Here is a 21,759-nt window from a genome sequence, read left to right on the forward strand (position 1 = left end):
AGGCGTGGTGTTCTCGCCCCCAAACCCAATTTGTCGCCCAATTTGCTGCCCCATTACGCATAACCTTAACATATGACCTTGTCTTGAACAAACAAATATTTGAGATTATCGCGATAACTTGTTAAATGATATACATAGCGAGATAATGTGGCGTGATGACGAGGTTTTAATACCGCGTCGGGACGTTAAAGCACATGCGGTTAAAAGGTAATGGCAACATCTTAATGACACTTTAACAAGAAAATGATGTAGCTTAAATGTTAAAATGATGTAGCTTAAATGTTTTAACATTTGGTGGGGCTTTAAAGTTGTAACGGGTCTTTAAACCACAAAATAATATTAAGAATGTTGGTTAATAAAATCTTATTGTTTACATGGCAGTGACACGACTCTTTAACTAAACGTTTAAAACCATACCACAACAATACTACAAGTAGTCTTAATAATCCAATTTTTATGAATCGAGTGAGCCAATTTTTTTTTGAACGACCAACTAAGTAACGCCGGGTATCCCGTACGCGGCCCCCATTGGCTAAAGGTAGCCCGAGCCGGCCACTAGTCCGGACGGACGGAGCCCCTAGCGGTCCACCTGTTGAGGGATTCACCGGATAAAACCCGACCTCCACGCCCGTCAAACGGCACGACAACGAGTAGCCGGTAAAACCGGGTGAGATCAGGACTCGAACCCTAGCAAGCCATGATCATCTTTCATATCTTCTATATAAGTTGGTGATAGCAAGGTTTAATTCCCTATCTCTCACTTATAAAGTGAGTGTTCTACCATTGAAACACGTTGTTATTATTATTATTATTAGTGAGCCAATTTTTAACTACTCGAAAACATAGACAAGAAAAATAAATAGTTTAGTTTAAGTTGTAAAGCGGGAGCTAAATCCAAAGCCAAACAGAATAAGGAAATGGGCGTGCTATCAGTATCCTTTTTTAGCCACACACTCTGTCGCCGGAGCGTCACACAAACGCGCCGTCCTTTATTCTTACAGACCCCGGCGTTCAACAATTTTCTTTGGCGGAAGAGACAGTCATTCTCAATCGACGCAATACCTTTCGATCTGTCGCCTCCTCCGATTGACCACGACCTATATGTACGTCACCACTTATTTTAGTATTATATGCGTTTAACACTTTGATTCAGGATATTCGATACTTCAACTTGGTCTTATCATTATTTTTATTATTTTGTTTTGCAAGTTAGTTTTTATAGTTTATTATTATTATTATTATTATTATTATTATTATTATTATTATGTTATTCGTCATATGGAATTATGTATGCTGCACTTCATGCTCATATAGGGCGGATGGGTAAATGAAGTAATGAACCAGTGAGTTTAGGCCTGTAAATGAACCCAACCAACACCAACAAGGACATGTTCGTGCTCATTCATTTAACCGAGCACGGACACATAATCGAACATTTTTTTTTGTTTTCTTTGTTTGTGCTCGTTCGTTAGGAAAACGAGCATGCGGGTGTTAGTTTATGTTCGCTCGTTTAAGACCAAAACAAAAAGTTTACGAACGTTTACAAGCAAACTTAAACGGAAGTAATTGATCAAACATTAACGAAACAGATGAACATAATCCGAGTTGAAATGAAAAGGCCCGTAGGCCCTAATGAGTAACGAAATATATAAGCTAGTTTTTTTAAACGGCGATTAACGTTATAACAATAAACATACCAAAAATATAATATTAAAATCAAATACTATAATAGCTAACGGCTAACCGATAATTTTTGAAGCTCTCTTAGCATTATTGACGACAAAGATTGAATGAGGCAAGGAGGAATTTCAATCGCCCGCTAATTCTTTTATTTTTTATTTGTTTTTTATATTATTTTTGTTTTTAATTTGGCTTGGGCTCAACAATTTAAACTTGATTAAATGGATTATGGATTAAAAAAAGTTAATTTTGGGCCCAATAATTATTAGATGATCATGATACAATCGTATTTTATAAGCTTTGGGCCCAATAATTCTTCGTTCACGTTTGTGTGTATATGTTCGTTTATTAAGGGTATTACTGTTCTTTTGTGAACATTTGCGGGGCTTTAAATTCCGACATTATTTTGATTTAGTTATGTTTATGATTATAAGTTAATTTCTTCTTTTTCTTTTGGGATATTATGGCGCATGAACATGAAATGTTTTTTGTTTATGTGTTCGTGAACCACTCGTTTGTCCAGTAGAAACTTAACGAATGAACATGAACAAGGCCCTTATCGGTTCGTTTATAGCCCTATGCTCATGCTTTGAACTGCTTTCCAAAGCTATAAATTACCAAGAAAAGTAAAAATGATAAGACTGATATTAATTAGCCTAAATAATATCGTTTTCTATCTACAATTGACATTTTATTAGAAGTAAAATTGATATTGAAAATGACAAATAAATTCTTGATATCCATTTCTACTAGCCGGTTAATTCAAAGTAGTGTCTTGGTTTGCTTATTAATGTGTGTATAGTGTTTCTTTAAACTTAAACACATGGAAGATGAATTCTTGTGTTCCTTGATGTAGGATGACATGGCGGTTGCTGGTGCAAAGGTATCTGAAGATTGGGTTATTGAAACGTTCAACAATGATGATGAGGCACTAGATGCAGTTGATACCGGCACCATGGTGGGTACTAAAAGGTGCTTTATGCCTTCATTTTCAATCCTTTTGTGTCTATTTGAACACTTAATTTTTAGTGTCTATTTGAGTATGATACATAGTTTTGAACTCGGATTACATGAAAGAATTGGAATATTATTACACCTTTAATTTTGTAACTTATATATTGATCACATAATGTTATGTGTTTTCCTTTTAATAAAGTGTATCACTTGTTGATTTCTTACTTCAAAATTTCAAGTCCAACAAAAGTTATAGTACATGTTGTATTTCATATATCGTAATGCTATAAGTCTATAACTCACTAGCTTTGAACCACTCCGAAACGGTTAAATATTCTTCATTAATGTTTACTAGAGTGTTAATTGTAAATAGTCATTAGTCTAGGTCCTTTTATGTTATTAGTAATTACTCAAAGGCCCCTCTCTAACTACTTAAATAGAGTGGGTCATCTCTTGTACTTGATACAGTTAACATATTAATCTATATCAGTTTACATGGTATTAGAGCAAGGCTCGGTACAAACCTGAATCCCATTTCTCTTTCATCTTGTTCTCCTGCCCCGACTCCCGTTCCAAGATCCGTTTCAAATTTGTTTATTGCTAAAGATAATTTCTGTCCAGACCCTACTTCTACTACTGTTCAATCTGCTTTCCAGCTACAAACTCACAATACCAGACCTGTTCGAGTTCCAGTCACTGTTTGAGCTCTATTATGCTATTCAATAAATCCTTTTTCGGAAGGCGTTTACAACTCACAGCCACCACCATCGTGCTCGTCGGCCTCCGATTAAGTGGTCCTGCAAAATCGCCGCCGAAACTCCAATCGAAGCGCCGCCACACGCCGCGTCTTCTCTGCCACCGGAAAATTTTCCGATCTAACAACTTTTCTGGCGAGTGAACTCTCACCTCCGGTATCATTGCATCGCCGTTGACTTCCGACCACCTTGGTTACTTCTCTTCACTGACCACCACCGTCTGCCGCCATTGATCGCCGGCAGCCACTGCCGGAATCTGTTTTCGGCCACCATCTACATCCGTATTCTGTTCAAACACGTACGTTTTAGTAGGTTTAAGTTAGAACTTGATAAATGTAATTGTTTTGTATATCTTAATATGAGAGTTACATGGATATATATAGATAACATAATTATGAAACTCTAGAGTCTATTCATAGCCCTTGACTGAACATATTCGAGTCTAATACTCCCCCGCAAGCTAAGGCCGAGGTTCGACCTGTAGCTTGGACCTTAAAGATAGGAACCGTTGTAAAGGTAAAGCCTTAGTAAAGACATCAGCAATCTGATCTTGTGTAAAGATGAATTGGACTGCCAGTTTTCGTTGAGCCACCTTTTCTCGAACAAAATAAAAATCAACTTCAACGTGTTTTGTTCTAGCATGAAAAACCGGATTTGCGGACAAGTAAGTAGCTCCCAAGTTATCACACCACAATGTAGGAGCTGTTTTAACAGGATAACACAATTCGCGTAAAAGCGTCTCGAGCCAAGTTAGTTCAGCAACCGAGTCTGCAAGAGCCTTGTATTCCGATTCCGTGGATGACCGAGAGACAGGCTTCTGTTTACGTGCAGCCCAAGAAATAAGATTTTTACCCAAATAGATAGCAAATCCTCCGGTGGATCGACGGTCATCCGGGCAGCCAGCCCAATCAGCATCAGAGAAAGCAGTGAGAGACGCGTCAGCATAAGCATGAAGTAAGGGACCCGAATCATGATGTAACAAAAGACCAAAATCAATTGTGCCCTGAAGATACCGTAATATGCGTTTAACTGCTGACCAATGATTGACAGTAGGAGAGTGCATGAACTGGCACACTTTGTTAACTGCAAAGGCGAGATCGGGTCGAGACAATGTAACATACTGTAGTGCCCCAACCATTTGTCTATAGTGAACCGGTTTGTCATAGGGAGAACTGTCACCAAGTGATAGATTAGTAGATGAGGTCATGGGGGACGGGACCGACTTAGCATGAGAGAGTCCAGCCCGACGAAGCAAATCCAAAATATATTTTTTCTGAGACAAGATAATGTCTTTGTTGCGATGTACGATCTCAATGCCCAAAAAGTAAGACAGTTTCCACAGATCCTGAAGGGCAAAAGTGGTACTTAAACGACGAACCACGGTGTCAATAGCAGCAGAATCATTGCCTGTGAGGATAATGTCATCCACATAGACCAACATGTATAACAAGATTTTACCTGAGGAGTAAATAAACAAGGAAGGATCAGTTTTGGATCCTCGAAAACCGAGACTATATAAAGCTGAAGATAGTCGATGAAACCACTCTCGGGGAGCCTGTTTAAGTCCATAGAGAGACTTATGAAGAAGACACACGTGGTCTGGTTTCTCAGGGTTAACAAAGCCAGGCGGTTGTTGTAAGTAAACAATCTCTTTGAGATCCCCATGTAAGAATGCATTTTGCACATCCAACTGTCGTAGAGGCCATCCTCTTGTAACAGCGATAGACAAGACGGTACGAATTGTAGTAGCCTTGACAACCGGGCTATATGTATCATGATAATCCACACCTGGTTGTTGATGAAAACCCTTAGCAACCAAACACGCCTTGTAACGCGTGACAGCCCCAGTTTGGTCCTGTTTCATTTTATACACCCATTTGCAATCCACAACATTAGTATTAGGACGACGGGGTACTAAAGACCATTTGCCATTCCTAATAAGAGCTGAATATTCATCAGCCATAGCTTTGCGCCAGTGGGGATCTTTGTTGGCAATGTTAAAGGAAACGGGTTCGGTATCTGGTGAGATATAAGTATTATGAGCAGAGGGATTGTAGATTTGATGGACGTATGCGAGGGGTGGTGGTGGCAGAGGAGCAGGAATGGGTGAGGACGGTTGAGTCGAAGTTGGAGAAGGGAAAGGAGAGGATTCCGAAGAAACAGTAGCTGCTGGTGAAAATATTGGAGCTATGGGGGAAGAGGATTGGGCCAGGTTTGGAGCTGGAAAAGTTATGTTATTAGGTGACTGGGTCGACGGAGTGATAGGAGTGGATGTGTGAGAAGGTGAGATGTGGGTCGGTGAGAAGTTGGGTTGGGCTGAAGGCATTGACCTCGGGACTGGATATGAAGAGTAGTACGATGATGGTGTAGGATTCGGTTGTGAGGAAATGGGTGATGGCTGAAACGGGAAAACATGTTCATGGAATCGAACATGACGAGCCACATACATGCGATCTGTTAGAGGATCAAAGCACCTGTACCCATGATGCAAGGTGCTGTAGCCGAGGAACATGCACGGGATGGACCGAAAATCCAGTTTGAGAGGATTGTATGCTCGGAGGTGTGGATAGTATCGGCACCCAAAGACCCGAAGAAAGGAGTAATCGGATTTGTGTCCAAAAAGATGTTCAAACGGAGACATATGTGAGTTGGAACGGGAGGGCATCCGATTAAGTAGATATACAACGGTGCCAAAAGCAAAGTCCCAAAATTTTTGTGGAACGTGAGACTGGGCAAAGTAAGCCCAGTTTCAACAACATGACGATGCCGCCGCTCAACGATGCCATTTTGTTCGCTTGTGTGTGGACAGGAGAGTCTATGTATGATACCACGTTCCAAAAAGAAAGGAGATAATTTGCGAAACTCGCCTCCCCAATCTGTCTGAACAGATTTGAGTGTTGTTTTAAATTGGCGTTCGGCCATTGTAATGAATTGCTTAAAAGTAGCAAATACATCAGATTTAAGTTTTAACGGGAAAAACGACATAAATTTGGAATAATGATTGAACATGACCAAAGGCTGATTCTGATATGGTTGACAGGAGAAGCATCCGAACATGTGCATCATTGGAAAGCCAGATTGTATAGTTAGGATTATCTTGTGGCTTGGGTGCAGGTTCGGTGTTTGATGTTGTGGCTGTCTGGATGATTGCTGATGGACAAGGGATGGAACCATCCACATACCCATACAAATTGTTTGTAACCAAAAAGAGTTGTAGAATGGCTTTCCAGTAGCCATAGTAGCCATAATTTGTGGGAGTAAGTTTGAATGAAAACTTATGGGAATTGTGAGTGGTTTTGGCAGCATCAGAAAAGGATTGAAGAAGAGCCATTGAGATATCGGCTGTGAGATGGTGGCTGCAGATTTAGGGATTCAGAGATTCAGAGATTCTTGGCTCTGATACCAAGTTAGAACTTGATAAATGTAATTGTTTTGTATATCTTAATATGTTACATGGATATATATAGATAACATAATTATGAAACTCTAGAGTCTATTCATATCCCTTGACTATACATATTCCGAGCCTCTACATATTCGAGTCTAATAGTTTAATATTATGATAAGTTTGCTACCATTGGTTTCGGATTTGGTGATAATTTCTGTTCTCCATCTGTGTTGGGTTTGACAGAAATAGTCAACCGATCAGAACTGTCCCTCTTACTGTTATTCTTTATACTTGATTCCGCTTTACATCTACCTCAACCCTGTTCTTGTTTCAACTCGACTTGCTCGGTTACTTGTATTGCCATGGGAGACAACAAAAACACGTATACATTTACCAAAGAGAAATATGATCTGATTCAACGCTTTCTTGCGTCTCAGTTACTTTATCCTCGAACCAACTCGGCACATCCAGGTAAGTTTTCTATCCTCGACTTATCATGGGTAATCGATTCCGGAGCCACACATCACATGAGTGGGAATCGAGGTATTTTGTCTAGCCTACATCATGTTTCCCATGCCCCGGTGCGTCTTGCTGATGGATCTTCATGCCCCGTTCATGGCGTAGGATCCATCCGTAACTCGAAAAACCTAAACATGTCTTCTATCCTTTTCGTTCCTAAATTTCCTACAAGCCTTTGTTCTGTTAATCAGATTACCAAACAAAACAATTGTTCTGTAACCTTTTACCCAACCCACTATGTCTTTCGGGAACTAGGAACATATCAGGTAATTGGTACCGGTTTTGAATTAGGAGGTCTTTACCGCATGTCGCCACTATCACATCCTACAACAAACTTATGTGATTCCGCTGTTAAGGAAACTCACTGTTGGTTAGGCCATTCCTTTGTAGCGGTTCTAAGGCAAATGAGACCGGATATTTCTATTCCTAATGATTTTCATTGTCAATCGTGCGAGCTTGGTAAACATAAACGACGTTCTTATCCCCCAAAAGTGTCGAAACGCACCGATTTTATATTTGAACTTGTACATTCTGATATATGGGGTCCTTGCCATCCCTCTGTAGCGGTTCTAAGGCAAATGAGACTGGATATTTCTATTCCTAATGATTTTCATTGTCAGTCGTGCGAGCTTGGTAAACATAAACGACGTTCTTATCCCCCAAAAGTGTCGAAACGCATCGATTTTATATTTGAACTTGTACATTATGATATATGGGGTCCTTCTCGTGTTAAATCCACGTTAGGTTTTCAGTACTTCATCACTTTCATTGTTGATTATTCTCGTGCTACTTGGGTTTATGATACGAACCCTATGAAGCCGAATAGAGGGAAACAAGATGGAGGGAAAACATTTGAAAGTTTAGGAAGTGGGGGGGGGGGGGGTGATCCACGAAACCAGGAAGTGGGGATAACTACCTCACTAACATTTAGTTATAATTACTTGTTTATGCATGTTGTTTTGCCGTTCATGTTTTATTTATAAATTAGGGTTCTTAACCTTTGTAATTTGGAGACATAATCCTTCTCGAATTGGATTACAATCTATCAATCCCATCTGTTATTTTCTGGTTCTATCAGTTTATCTTTTGAAAACTCACAGTAAAATTAATTCCATTTTTCGTGAGTTTCATTCTTATGTCCTCCTAAATCAATTCAACACATCCATTAAAACCCTACGCACTGATAACGCAACATAATATTTCTCCAACGAATTTTCTACATACTTGAAGACACATGGCATGGTTCTAAACGCAAAAATCGCCATTTGTTAGATATCACATGCACAATAATGTTTCAGTCTCATGTTCCTGATAGATTCTAGGGTGACGCTGTTTTTACGGCTTGTTATCTCATAAATCGTATGCCTTCATCTGTACTTGGTCAAACCTCGTTTTCTGTTTTGTTCCCTATGAGGAACTTCATTTCCTCTCAAGCCTAAGATTTTCGGGTGTGTAGCGTATGCGCATGATCATCGTCCAGGCATTAGCAAACTTGCACCTCGAGCTCTTCGCTGTGTCTTCCTTGGTTATTCACGTGTTCAAAAAGGATATTGATGTTATAGCCTTCTCTCCGGCGATACTTTACTACTGCCGATGTCACCTTTCATGAGTCATGTCCTTACTTTCTCGAGTCTTCCACTTCAGTTTATAATTTGTTTCCCGAGCCTGATTTGACCGAGTCACCTATTATCCCCACCTTTTCTTTGTCTGTTTTTTGCCCTACCCCTCCGGTCTCGGATGACACTGCTCCAGTTCCTGCCTTTCCTGTATCAGATCCCCACCATTACTTTTCACATATGCCCGACGTGGTAAGGATCAAACGACAGACACTTGATTCACCCCATGGTACATCCTCAGCTCCTCCTCTACCTGATACCGAGCCACCTACATCCATCACTCGATAATACACTCTTACCATATCCAAATGCCTATGATCCTCATGGTGCACCATTGCCTGATATACCTATTGCTTTCCGTAAAGAACCTAGAAAGCACACTCGTTAACCTATTCAGGATTATGTTGCATACTCTCACATTTCCTCTAAGTATCGTGCCTATACCACCACCCTTGATTCCTACCCAATTCCCAGGAATGTGCCGGAAGCCCTCGCTCACCCAGGATGGAGACATGCTATGGGAGAGGCAATGTTGTAAAAGTAGGTTTCCAGGGCCGAGTACTCCCCAATTACTCGCTACAAGGTATGTGGCCGAGGCGAGTTTCTTTAATTCCGCCTAGTTACTAATGATTGATTAAATGTGGTCAACCTCAGTCAGAATCGCATCTAGTCGATGAACTTGGGCCGATTTTGACTTAATAAAACATAACTCGTATATATTTAATATCAAAGAATACATATCATTTTTGTACTTAGTGACTAACAATTTTAAGAATATTTTATTATTTAATAATGTATTTTATCTTATTTATACTGATATTTACCTATTTTGTTATAAATATTATCACGTTTATTATATTTGACATATATATAATATCCAAAAATTAATTTTCTTTATATTTACCATGTCCGAGTACTCCCCGAGTACTCCGAGTACAGCCAACTCCCCAGTCGGCCGCCTAGGGTCCGCCTAGCGACTTTTGCAACCTTGGGGAGAGGAGATAGGGGCTCTTAGAGCTAACCATACATGGGATCTTGAAACGCTTCCTCATGGAAAAGGAAAACGTATTGTTGGTTGTTGCTGGGTGTTCACAGTTAAGCTACAACCATATGGTTCGTTACATCGTCTGAAAGGCCGACTGGTTGCTAAGGGTTATTTTCAGGCATATGGTATTGACTATGACTAAGACTTTCTCCGCAGTTGCCAAAATGCCATATGTGCGGATTTGTATTGCCCTTGCCGCCATTAATCATGGGCAACTCCATCAACTTGATGTCAAGAACGCCTTTCTTAATGGCGTTCTTGAGGAGGTGTATATGGAGCAGCCATCCGGGTTCATTGGTTAGGAGGAGGTCTCGAAAGTATGCAGGTTACGTTCCTTATATGGTCTTAAACAATCTCCAAGAGCATGGTTTGGTTGTTTTTCTGGTGTTTTGTCTTATTTGGGATGGTTCGTAGTGCATATGATCGCTCTGTATTCTTTAGGCATCAGCAGAGCCGAAGAATTATTGTTGTGGTTTACGTGGGTGACGTCATCGTTACAGGAGATGATAAGGTCGGGATTACCGAACTCAAATAGTTTCTTCAGTCTCAGTTTCAGATTAGCGACTTAGGTCGACTTTGGTATTTCCTTGGCATAGAAGTATCTCGTTCTCCACAAAGAATACTTCTCTCTCAACGGAAGTATGTTCTTCATATGTTAACCGAGTGTGGCCTACTAGGTTGCAAGCTCGCTGATACTCCAATGCTTCCAACGGGGAATATTCTTCCAGAGGACGGAAGTTCGATGAAGGATCATGTGCGATGACGATTGGTTGGGAAGCTTAATTTTTAATAGTCACACGTCTCGATATTTCCTTTGTTGTTAGTGTTTTAAGTCAATTCATGGCCACACCGTACACTGGGTTGCTGCTTTTCGTGTCTGGAGATATCTCAAGACACACCATGATTGGGGATCTTATATTTTGATCAAGGTCACTGTCGTGTGGGTGCTTTTACAGAAGATGGAGATCGTCAGATTCCGGATTCTCAGATTGCGCAGGTTGTCTAATTTCACGAAGGTCCACCACCGGGTATTATGTATTTGCTGGAGGAAATCTTGTATCTTGGAAGAGTAAGAAACAACACACGGTATCTGGATCAAGTGCTGAGTTAGAGTATAGAGCCATGGCAGATGTGACATCAAAAAATGATGTGGTTTCGTCGACTTCTCAGAGAACTCAGGGTTATTTCAGATGACTTGATGTGATTATATTGTGATAGTCAATCAGCCATACATATAGCTAAGAATCAAGTATTTCATGAGAGGACGAAGCATACTAAGGTTGATTGTCATCTAATCAGAGTTAGGATAGTAGGTACAAAACAGATCCTCATCCATTCAACCGATTCACGTCAAGACAAATTTTCAGCTTGAAGATATTCTTACTAAGCCTCTCCGTAAAGCTCAAATCGATTTTATATGTAGCAAGTTGGGCATGATTAACATCTATGCCCAACTTGAGGAGTGTTAATTGTAAATAGTTATTAGGTCCTTTTATGTTATTAGTAATTACTCAAAGGCCCCTCTCTAACTATATAAATAGAGTGGGTCATCTCTTGTACTTGATACAATTAATATATTAATCTATATCAGTTTACATAGAGTATGGTTTCTAATAACGTTTTTAGGAGTAATTTTATTTTTCCATAATTGCAGGTTGTTGATCTTTCCAATTATGGTAGAATAAGAGGTAAACTATCTGATTTTTCTTCAAATTTAAGTATAACATTATCTTAGTCACATGAACACTCGTTTCCTTGACAGAGATGCACTTGAACTCAATAAATCTAATAAGAATGCAATGGATTCTATAAAGAAATTAATAAATTAGAGACCTTTGGAAGGAATAGAAAAATGTGACTGATGATGAATCTTTGTTGTTTATTTTTGTTTTCCCAATAATACTTTAAAGCATTAAAGCATTTTGCACTACTTATCTGTAAATTGTATTAATTTGGTCACTTTTCTCCTTTCATTCTATTTTCTATTTGCTTAAAGTCAGTGGAGAAGATCGTATTAAATTTCTTCACAACCAAACTACTGCAAACTTTGAAGCACTTTCTGAAGGCGTGGTAAGTTTTTTATGTATTTATCTTAACGGGTCTTGTTAACAATGTTTTTTTATTATGCATATCATGACCACATATACTTTTGATGTTTTTATATAAGAGTGATATTTTAAAGCTGAATCTTGTAGGGATGTGACACCGTATTTGTTACTCCAACTGCTCGAACAATTGATATTGCACAAGCGTGGATCATGGTATCTTCTTTTTAAGTACGTTTTATGAGTCACATTAAAGGATCTCAAGTTTTTTAAGTGTTTTTTATTTGCAGAAAAAGGCGGTTACACTTGTTGTATCACCATCAACAGGCGGAAGGATCAGTGAAATGCTCAATAAGTATGTTTACACTCTTTTGAATTTCTTTATCGGGTTTCCGTTTTCATTTATTAGCTAGTAAATTACAAAATTACCCTCACTCCTCAATCTTGACCTAATAATGTACATGTCTGTAACCGGAGTACTGGACCATGGTTTGAGTGGTTTCATGTCTTTGTAATTCATGGCGTAGAAGTGATTTTATAGTTTCTACATTCTTGGATTTTATTTATTTATTTTGTGGTCAGTGTAGGTACATATTTTTTGGTGACAAGGTAGAAATTCAAGATATTAGTAAAAAGACATGCTTGTTTGCACTTGTGGGACCCAAAAGCAATCAAGTATGGCTTCCATAAACTTCAAAACTGAAGTATCCTATTTAAATATATGTAATTGATTAATATCTTTTCATGGTGCAAAAATTTTAATAATGCAATCTTTCACATTCTAACAGGTAATGATGGATCTGGATCTTGGTGACCTTGTTGGACAACCTTATGGCTCACATAAACATTACAATGTAAGTCATTTCTTTTTGCAGGCTTGTCAAAGTACTGTTCATTTTTTTCTTGAATCTTATTGCTCTTTTCATGACTTTGTCTATGTATTCGTTAGGACATGAGGGGTCTAATTGTTTGCTTTTAACGTTTAGTATTTTGACTTCATCAAGTTGGTTATGAGAGCCCTTCTTATTCGATGTTGTGTGTGTATATACTGTATAGTGGCATGTTTATTACGGAACCAAATGCATAAAAAATAATATACAGTGGGAAAGAAATAAGGGTCAAGTTATTTTTCAAAGGGGGACAAAAATGAGAAGGATTTGTAGCCCACAAAAAAGAACCCCTAAAAAAATAATGAAAAATTAATAAAAAAATCACAAGTCAAATTTTAATAAAAAAAACAAAATATGTAAAAACACAAAAAATTTTCCACCGTCTTCCTCATTCTAAAAAAAACCCTCGAAAAAGATACATTGTTGAGTGAAAAAGATCATTGTGTCTTTATTTATTGTTAATTGTATATAGTCTAGCCCATTTCTATAACTAGTTCTTTACTAAGAGCCCCCTCTCTATCTCTATAAGTACACTCGGCTCTTTTATTGTAATACACATAGTTCATATTGAATCAATATATCATATGTTTCATGGTATCAGAGCCTTTTGAGGCTCTGATATCAGTCATAATGTTCAAACAAAGCTCGAGTCCTGTTCAAACAAAGCTCGAGTCCTGTTCCATCAGCCTTCTGGTTAACGAGTGATTCTTTTTTCGAGTCACCTGTTCATCTCACCTCCAACACCACTAAACTCGCCATCCTTCGAATTGTTAACCCTGAAAAAATCACCGCCGTATCACCACCCACGCGCCGCCACTCTTTGCTGCCACTCTCCCACGCGCCGGCGCGTGAGAGAGCGTGCCACCACCACCGGCCGTCTTTCTTCACCACCGACAGAAAACCTTCTGCTGCCACCGTCTGACATCTCCGGCCACCACCTGCCGCCGCCTCTGCTGCCTGCCACCACTTTTGCCCTCACCAAAATCTGTCTCTCTGGCACTGATTTGTCCCTACTTGAGTATTAGCTATCAACATCCATGTCATCATTGTCTATCAGCCATTGATGTATTTTTCATTGTTTTTAATTGTCTGTTTCTCTAAAACCAACATTTGTCTTCTTTAAACATCAATTTAGTCCCTCGTCTCTCTAGCCATCATCCTTTCCTGCCCCGATTTAATCCCAGGACTACTAACCTTTCGATGGGTGACGGCAAGAAGACCCACCATTACTTTTCACATATACTCGATGAGGTAAGGTACGAACGACAGAGACACTTGATTGGCCATACCTCTGGTGTGTTCTCAGCTCCTCTACCTAACACAATCCTTTATCAACCGCCATCTACCTCAGAGATTCCTCCTGAAACATTTTTCAAATACAAAAGTTTAGCATCTTCCCACAAATTAGTAAGTTAGACAAGATTCATTTGCACAGAATAAAAAGTTGTAGCTCAATCTTCAGAAACTTTAGCGGAAATTTGAAATACTTATACATATAAAAAAATCGTAAATGATTTTTATGAGTATGATGAAACTTTTTCTCCGGTAGCCAAAATGCCGTATGTACGCATCTGTATTGCCCATCAACTTGATGTCAAAACACATTTCTGAATGGTGTTCTTGAGGAGGACGTGTATATTACGCCGGGTTCATTGTCAAGGAGGAGGCCTCGAAAGTATGTAGATTACGCCATTTGTTATATGGTTTTAAGCATTCTCCTAGGGCCTGGTTTGGACTTTGGACGATTCTCTAATGCTATGGAACAGTTTGGGATGGTCCATAGTGCATATGATCACTCTGTATTTTTCAGACATCGTCAGAGCCGAAGGATTATTGTAGTTGTTTATGTGGATGACATCATAATTACAGGAGATGATGAGATTGGGATTACCAATCTTAAACAATTTCTTCGGTCCCAGTTCAAATTAGCGACTTAGGTCGACTTCGCTACTTTCTTGGCATAGAGGTATCTCGTTCTTCACAAGGGATACTTCTCTCTCAAAGGAAGTATGTCCTCGATATGTTGATGCACTTGTTGCTTACTGGGTTGCAAGCATGTTGATACTCCAATGCTTGCTACTAGAAAGCTACTTCCAACTGTTCAGTTTTTATTTTTTAGTTTTTTATTTTTATAATTAGCGTTTTTAGGTGATTAGTAAAAGTGTATTATAGCTATTTTGGTGGTGTGATTTTTTTATTATAATTGCTAAAATTCTTTTTACTACTTTATTGCTAAACATGAAATAGCGGGCGCTATTTTGGCGGTATCGCTACCTAGCATATAGGTAGCTTGCCACTATTTATAGCTATTCGCTATTGACAGCTATGGTTGTTAAGAGTTCTTAAATGATGATTAGATTTATATCTTTAATTTAGTTTTCTTATGCAGTGTATAATCGATGACAAACACAGATAGATGAATGCAAATGTTTTTAAACAGCCCACTGTTATTGCATGCCAAAGTTTAGTTTCTATACTTTAACTGTGGGTTGTGTTGGGTGGAAGATGGGATTGGGGTCTAAATTGGTCATTTTTATATGAGAAAATTTCTGAATAGCTTATATATGCAGGTTGGTGGTAATCCAGTAACAGTGGCAGTTGGAAGTGTGATCTCTGAAGAAGGTTTCTCACTGTTAATGTCACCATCTTCTGCAGGATTAATTTGGAAAACTCTTTTGAGTCAGGGTACAACCCCAATGGGTTCTAACGCATTGGAAATATATAGAATTCTCCAGGGTTCAGTTGTTAATTTGATCGCTCGTATCTTTATACAATATATATAGTTCTAAATAACTTTTGCACAATATTTTTAATACTTTTTTATTTATATATAATTCACAGGAAGGCCAGCACCTGGTAGTGAGCTTACAGACGAATTTAACGTTCTCGAGGCTGGTCTTTGGAATTCAATTTCTTTAAACAAAGGTAATGCTGCCGTTTTCTTTATTTTTCATGTTAACATATTTTTTATTCATTTAATTAAAGAAATAACATTCCTCAGGTTGTTACAAAGGACAAGAAACTATTGCCAGATTAATAACATATGATGGCATCAAGCAGAAATTATGGGGAATTAAACTTTCATCCTCGGTGGACCCTGGTAGTCCAATTACAGTTGAAGGAAAGAAGGTATTAAGTAGGCCTGGCAAACTGGGGGGTTGGGTGGGTATGGGTCAATGCAGGTTTTGAGCAAAATGAGTTCGGGTCAAAACGAGTCGCTTGTTAAAAAAACATCGATTTGGTTTGGGTCAAAACGGGTTATGGTTAACATGGAGTTGGGTTGAAATAAATTGTTTTACCAAAATAGGTTTAACCGCTATATTTTCTCATGGTGTTTAGTGGCTGCGGTGGGGGTGACTAAAGTGCTGTTGGAGGTAGAGGCAGCATTTACGGAGGCGCTGTGGTGGTATCCACAACATGTTGGTGGTAGAGATAAACAATGGCCATGGGTGGTTCTAACCCATTTGACCCTTTTAAGTTAACAAGTTTAATAATAGATAGCCGTTTTAACCTATTGACGAATTTATGTAGACTGAAATTGACCCGTTGACTGATTTGAGATGACCCACCCAAATGAACCCATATACAATTATTTTTGCCCAAATCACCCATTTGTTGAAGAACGCGTCATGTTTGCCTTCCATAGTAATAGGTTCATAGTTTTTATTACAGGTTTTCATGGTTACCTGTTTACGTGTTTTGGGTTACGTTTTACCTCTTAACATGTCAAATGGGTTAAAATCCATGAAAAATTTTAAATAGCTATACTAAACAATGGTAAGATATTGTTGTAATCATATAGTTTTTGTAAATTTTTTTAACTAATTTGCTTTAATGAAAATGATAAATGTCTGCCCAACTCATTCCGACCCAAACTCAGTCGCTATTTCCCCGACCCAGATATACATATTGAGGAAAGGAATTGTCAAAATTACTTTTTAAAAATACTGTAAATAAAATAAATAAACGTATATGAGATGCTTCTGTAAAATGTTCATATTTTTTTTGTACAGTAAATGTACACATGTTAACGCATGATTATACCTTGCCATATGGACACGGATATTTAAATTTGGATCTCTGGTATAATTTAAGTCATTAGGTCGTATATATTTTATTCACGGGTCATACAGGTTGAACAAAGTATAACTTAACTCGATATGACCTGAACTCATTTAACCTAACTCGACCCAAACTTGTTTTGACCCGACCCACCTGGGGTCTAGTACCCTACCTCCACATAGATTTACGTGGATATTAGTAATTCTAATAGGTCCCAACAGAAAACATAAACTATTGCAACATATTTGCAGGTAGGAAAGTTAACAAGTTACACGGCTGGAAAAGGGCAAAATGGGCATTTTGGTTTAGGCTATATTAAGAAGAAAGCGGCATCAAAAGGGGATACGGTTAGCATTGGAGACAATGTTACTGGGATAGTGGCGGATGTTCCTTATCTTGCACGCCAGCAACACCCTTCGGTTTCAAATGCAAAACGATAGTTTGTTTTATCGGTAAGGTATTGACTCGGTTATGATTTTGACAACAGGGTCATAGAACAATGCTTCGGTTTTTGTTGTTTTTATGTTGTTCATAGGTGTTTGTCTGCGACAAAAGTACAACGAAACCCATTATGATAAATTTTGCTACTGTGTTTTTGTTACTGTATGCAGTGGGGAGGCTAAGCTTGGCCTTTTATACTTATGTAATATTAGAGGTAGATTAAGTTCTTTCAAAAGAAAAAAAAATGTGAATTGTTGTTGAGGCCTACTCTATCGATGGATCCGTGGCTCATCGATCCGAACAAGAACCGGAAACAAGAATTGTTCAGAGCGTGAATAATTGTAGTTTGACTCAACCTGATTATTATTTTATGCATGAAGAAAAACTAAATAAGGTTAGTACAAAAATCAATATTCTACACAATTAAGCAAGAAAAACCCAACATCAAAACTGGAGATTACGCAACAAACTACATGAATAAGCAACTCAATCTATAAGTCCTTAGAAACGAATCTTTCAATGTGATATCAAAGATCTCGTGATGCGGAAAATAACACGAGATGATTCAAGAGAAACAATTAAGCACGTAAAGAACACACGAGATGCTTCAAAACAAACGTATATTACGTCGGGCACTTAAGCACAAACTTAAACAAGCGATCTCGTTCAATAATGATTATGAACGACCAACCCAACCCTAGATGCAAAGCATGTATTTATCAGTACTACAACGTAGCCCAACAAAAGCTCAAAGCCCACCGTGATCACTAGGATCTCAGTTTACATACAAGCCCAAAACGTAAAACTAACAAACCCAAAACTAAAGTACAAACCAAACTAGTATAGTCCCAACAATCTCCCCCTTGGTTTGTATCTTTATGTTCAATCATGCTCCAGAATGTTAGCATCTGCTTCTCTATATCCTCCAAACTACAAGCCCGTTCTTATAATCGATCCCACCATCCTTGTGTACTCTTTAGTGGCAAGTTCAAATAGTGGTTCAACCACAATCTAAAAGTTGCTTAGAGTTTTGATGTCTCGTTCATGGAATTTCAGCAAATCACGTGGATCGACGAAATGAAACTGTCCCTTTCGTAGACGAATGACAACTATAGCAGTTTCATTGTCGTACGTCCAGAACTGCATTTCAACAAGTGACCCCTCTGGAATAGAAGTAGATAGAGGAATGTGAGATACTTTGTTGGTTGTGGGCCACATCACATTGACCATTGTCTTTCCGGTCTTTGGATCTTGAACTCCCTTTGCCCTTTTCAAAAATGATTTAGCAGTAGACATATTCGGAAATCCTTGATCGACATGTTTCCTCAAGAAGTTCAAGAAATTTGTAGCCCTCTTGTCATGGTTTGGATTGTGGAACGGAGCATTAATAAGATCTGTGAGATCTACCCGTGTCCAGGATCCAAAATCCTTCATTTCTTGTAGTACTCAGTATTACTAGATCTTCGTTTCACCCACCACATATTCTTATCGACATCGAATCCCAAAAACATGACACCGATCGATCAATGTACTTATATGAGAAACCCTTCTTGAATTCAACAATAACTTATTTGGGTGATCGGAAGATTCAACGTTCTGGTTGGAATTCTTCATAATAAGTATCTTCTTTTGAAGTCTGTCAGATTGTTCGGCAGTTCTTGAAGGTGCAGAAAGATATTGTTTCAGTGGTCCAGATGCATCGAAGTCGGACGTCCACGGGAACTGCCACCTTGATCATCTACAGGTGTCTTTGAAGCAATGTCTTCACCGCTTTTGAATTCGTCTCCAAACTTCTGAATAAGCTTCTGTTGGAGGTCCAGATACATTGCAGTGAGACCACCCATATTAGACTGAAGCTCTTTGATCTTCGAATTTTTATCTGTGTTGCTAGCTTCAATCTCTTTGATGCGCACATCCTTCACAACTGAATCTTGTTCGAGTTCAAAGACTTGACGTTGTAAGGCCTGTACATCCACAGGTTCAGCATCAAGTGTAATCCCCTTGCCCTTATCCTGCATAAATTTATCTTGCATAGCAAGGATGTGAGCAATCTTCTCAACAACGCTTGAGCTTGACTGGCCAATCGGGTTAGATGATCCCGATGGCTCGTCAACGAATGGAATATCAGCCTCAAAATCGAACTAATGTGCTATATCATCAAAAATCTGTTCTTGGGTTTGAGGTTCAGCAGTGGGTGAGATTGTATCACAGCAGTTTCCGACTCACATTATGGTTGTTGGCTAGTTGGTGTAGTTTCAGTAACTAGCACACCGGGTCTTGGATCTTTCTTTCTTCGCTTTCGTGGAATAAGATCGGTGGCTGGTTCTTCAGGAATCTCTTCATCTTGTGTCACAGTGACCGAATGAGGAGGTTTCAATGCGGAGCTGAGCTTTAAACTTCTCAAATTCTACTAGTTGATCAGCAATAAGTACTGTTTCTTGTTCTTGGTGCTCAATATCCATGTGTTGCAATGGAGAACTTTCTGGCTCATCATCGTCAGAAATGGTTTCAAATGCAGCAGTGAACTTCCGAGCAGGTGTCACGTGCTCATCAGCAACCGAGGTACTGGCAGGGGCAGCCTCAGTCTCAGCAAACTTTTCGAACTTGACCAGTTCGTGAAGGCCTTTGTACATGACCTTTGATCCATTCCTTGATTGCTTCATTAACCCAAACATATTGGGATCCATGGCTTTCAAATCGAGCATCTCTACAGACTTGACAAGATTGGGGTAATGGTAGTCAAAGATCATTTATAGAAACCTCGGGTACATAAGAAACATCTCCTTCTTCTTCCCATTCAGATTGCTTAACATCTCATCGAACACGAACTTAGAGTAATTATAGTTCCAGTTCATGATCAGAGCAACCACAGCCGACATCATCTGAATGTGGCTAATTTTGTCTGAACCCCCTTTGCGTCTTGACACACACGTGAAGAACGTGTGAATCAAGAACCTCCGGTATGAATGAAATAATTTCTTGATTACTGGAGGGTAGGATCCTTCATATCCCATAATGGGTGCAACTTCAGCAACTGTGTCAGTTGGATATTCCGTTGGATAGTCTGGTTGATCACCAAACAACAACACACGAATGATGGCCTCTGAAACGATGACCGATTTCTTTTGAATCTTGGAGTCAATGGTAACGACTCCCCCGACACCCCGTTGATTGATGGAAGCGTTGTTCCAGAACTCCGTAACCATCTTCTTGCATATAACAGGAGTTTCTCGTATAGCGTGAGAAATCCTGCACGTGTTGAGCCCCATGATCATGGATTTGAATTCTTATATATTATGAGTATCTACAAACTTCAAAGGCGCTTGATCAGCCATTACTGCAACAAACGAGTCAAGTTAATAAACCATTCACTTAAATTAACAATAACACAATATTATAAGGACAAATGTTTAATTCACAAAAGACCAAGGACCAAGAATGATAAACTCAGATAATATTGGTCAATAATGTAAATTAATGTTAATTTAATATTGGATTTCGGTCCTTGTATGAGTTCTCTAGCCAAATGAGAGGATTTCGGTCCAAGTTTGGGTTTTCTGTCCAAATACAGAGTTTTTGTCTAAATTAGAGTTTTATGTCCAGATCCACCGAGAACAGGAGTTCTCGGTCACTAAGAGTAGGTTCTCGGACAACAAGTCAACCGAGAACCCTTTGTTTAACCACACGTTTTCGGTCAAATTGTAACGATTCCAGCAAATTCAGGTATACCCTAGCCGGTATATACTATTTATGTGTTATTTAATAATGAATATATGAATTATAATGCGTTCATACGAGTATGTATGATTCACATTACGGATTATACTCGATTATACAATTAATCGTATTGGAAATACGATTAACCGATCAACGGTTATTGAAGCCCGAACGAATCGTGGATTACATTATAGACGAGATATATAATATTTAGTGATGTTTCCGAAGTGTTAAAGCTTCGGGATAAGTGAATTAAAGCACAGAAAAAGAATTTCGATTTAATGGTACGTCGGTACGTTAAACGAAACCTTTAATACCAAACCGAGCAAGAGACGATCAATCAAGCCGAAAAAGATGCAATAATTAATAATATGATGTTTTAAGTTAATAAATGTCATGGTTTAAGTTTTTTTAAAGTTTTTAAATCGATTTTAAATAAATTTCTTTTTTTAGCCAAAAACGACTATTTTAGCCTCGTTTTAAGCCGAATTAAACATTTAACCGAAAAACGAAATGAACCAGATTATCCAAAACATTATCCAGATTGCCGAAATCTAAATGGGTGGCTAAGAATGGAAAGGTGGGTCCCACCCCACCCCCCTTCCTTGTCCGATCGGAATAAGGGGTATAACCCCCTTATGCTTTGT

The 21,759-nt window shown here is 38.7% G+C and overlaps 1 protein-coding gene across 1 annotated transcript; it reads left to right on the forward strand.

Moving 5' to 3' along the window:
* Positions 1 to 909: 909 nt before the first annotated feature.
* On the forward strand, positions 910 to 17,518 carry LOC143562451 (putative transferase At1g60990, chloroplastic). The gene is made up of 12 exons (XM_077050241.1): positions 910 to 1,103; positions 2,537 to 2,638; positions 11,612 to 11,645; positions 11,954 to 12,027; positions 12,153 to 12,218; positions 12,293 to 12,357; positions 12,590 to 12,677; positions 12,791 to 12,856; positions 15,463 to 15,628; positions 15,734 to 15,817; positions 15,894 to 16,021; positions 17,206 to 17,518. The coding sequence occupies exons 1-12, from the start codon at positions 918 to 920 to the stop codon at positions 17,392 to 17,394; spliced, it is 1,248 nt and encodes a 415-aa protein (XP_076906356.1). The 5' UTR covers positions 910 to 917; the 3' UTR covers positions 17,395 to 17,518.
* The last annotated feature ends 4,241 nt before the right edge of the window (positions 17,519 to 21,759 follow it).

The sequence above is a fragment of the Bidens hawaiensis genome, unplaced genomic scaffold (assembly GCF_021521415.1).
Source record: "Bidens hawaiensis isolate Kalapana, Puna unplaced genomic scaffold, B.hawaiensis_p1.1 tig00021019_1, whole genome shotgun sequence".
NCBI classification, from domain to species: Eukaryota; Viridiplantae; Streptophyta; class Magnoliopsida; order Asterales; family Asteraceae; genus Bidens; species Bidens hawaiensis.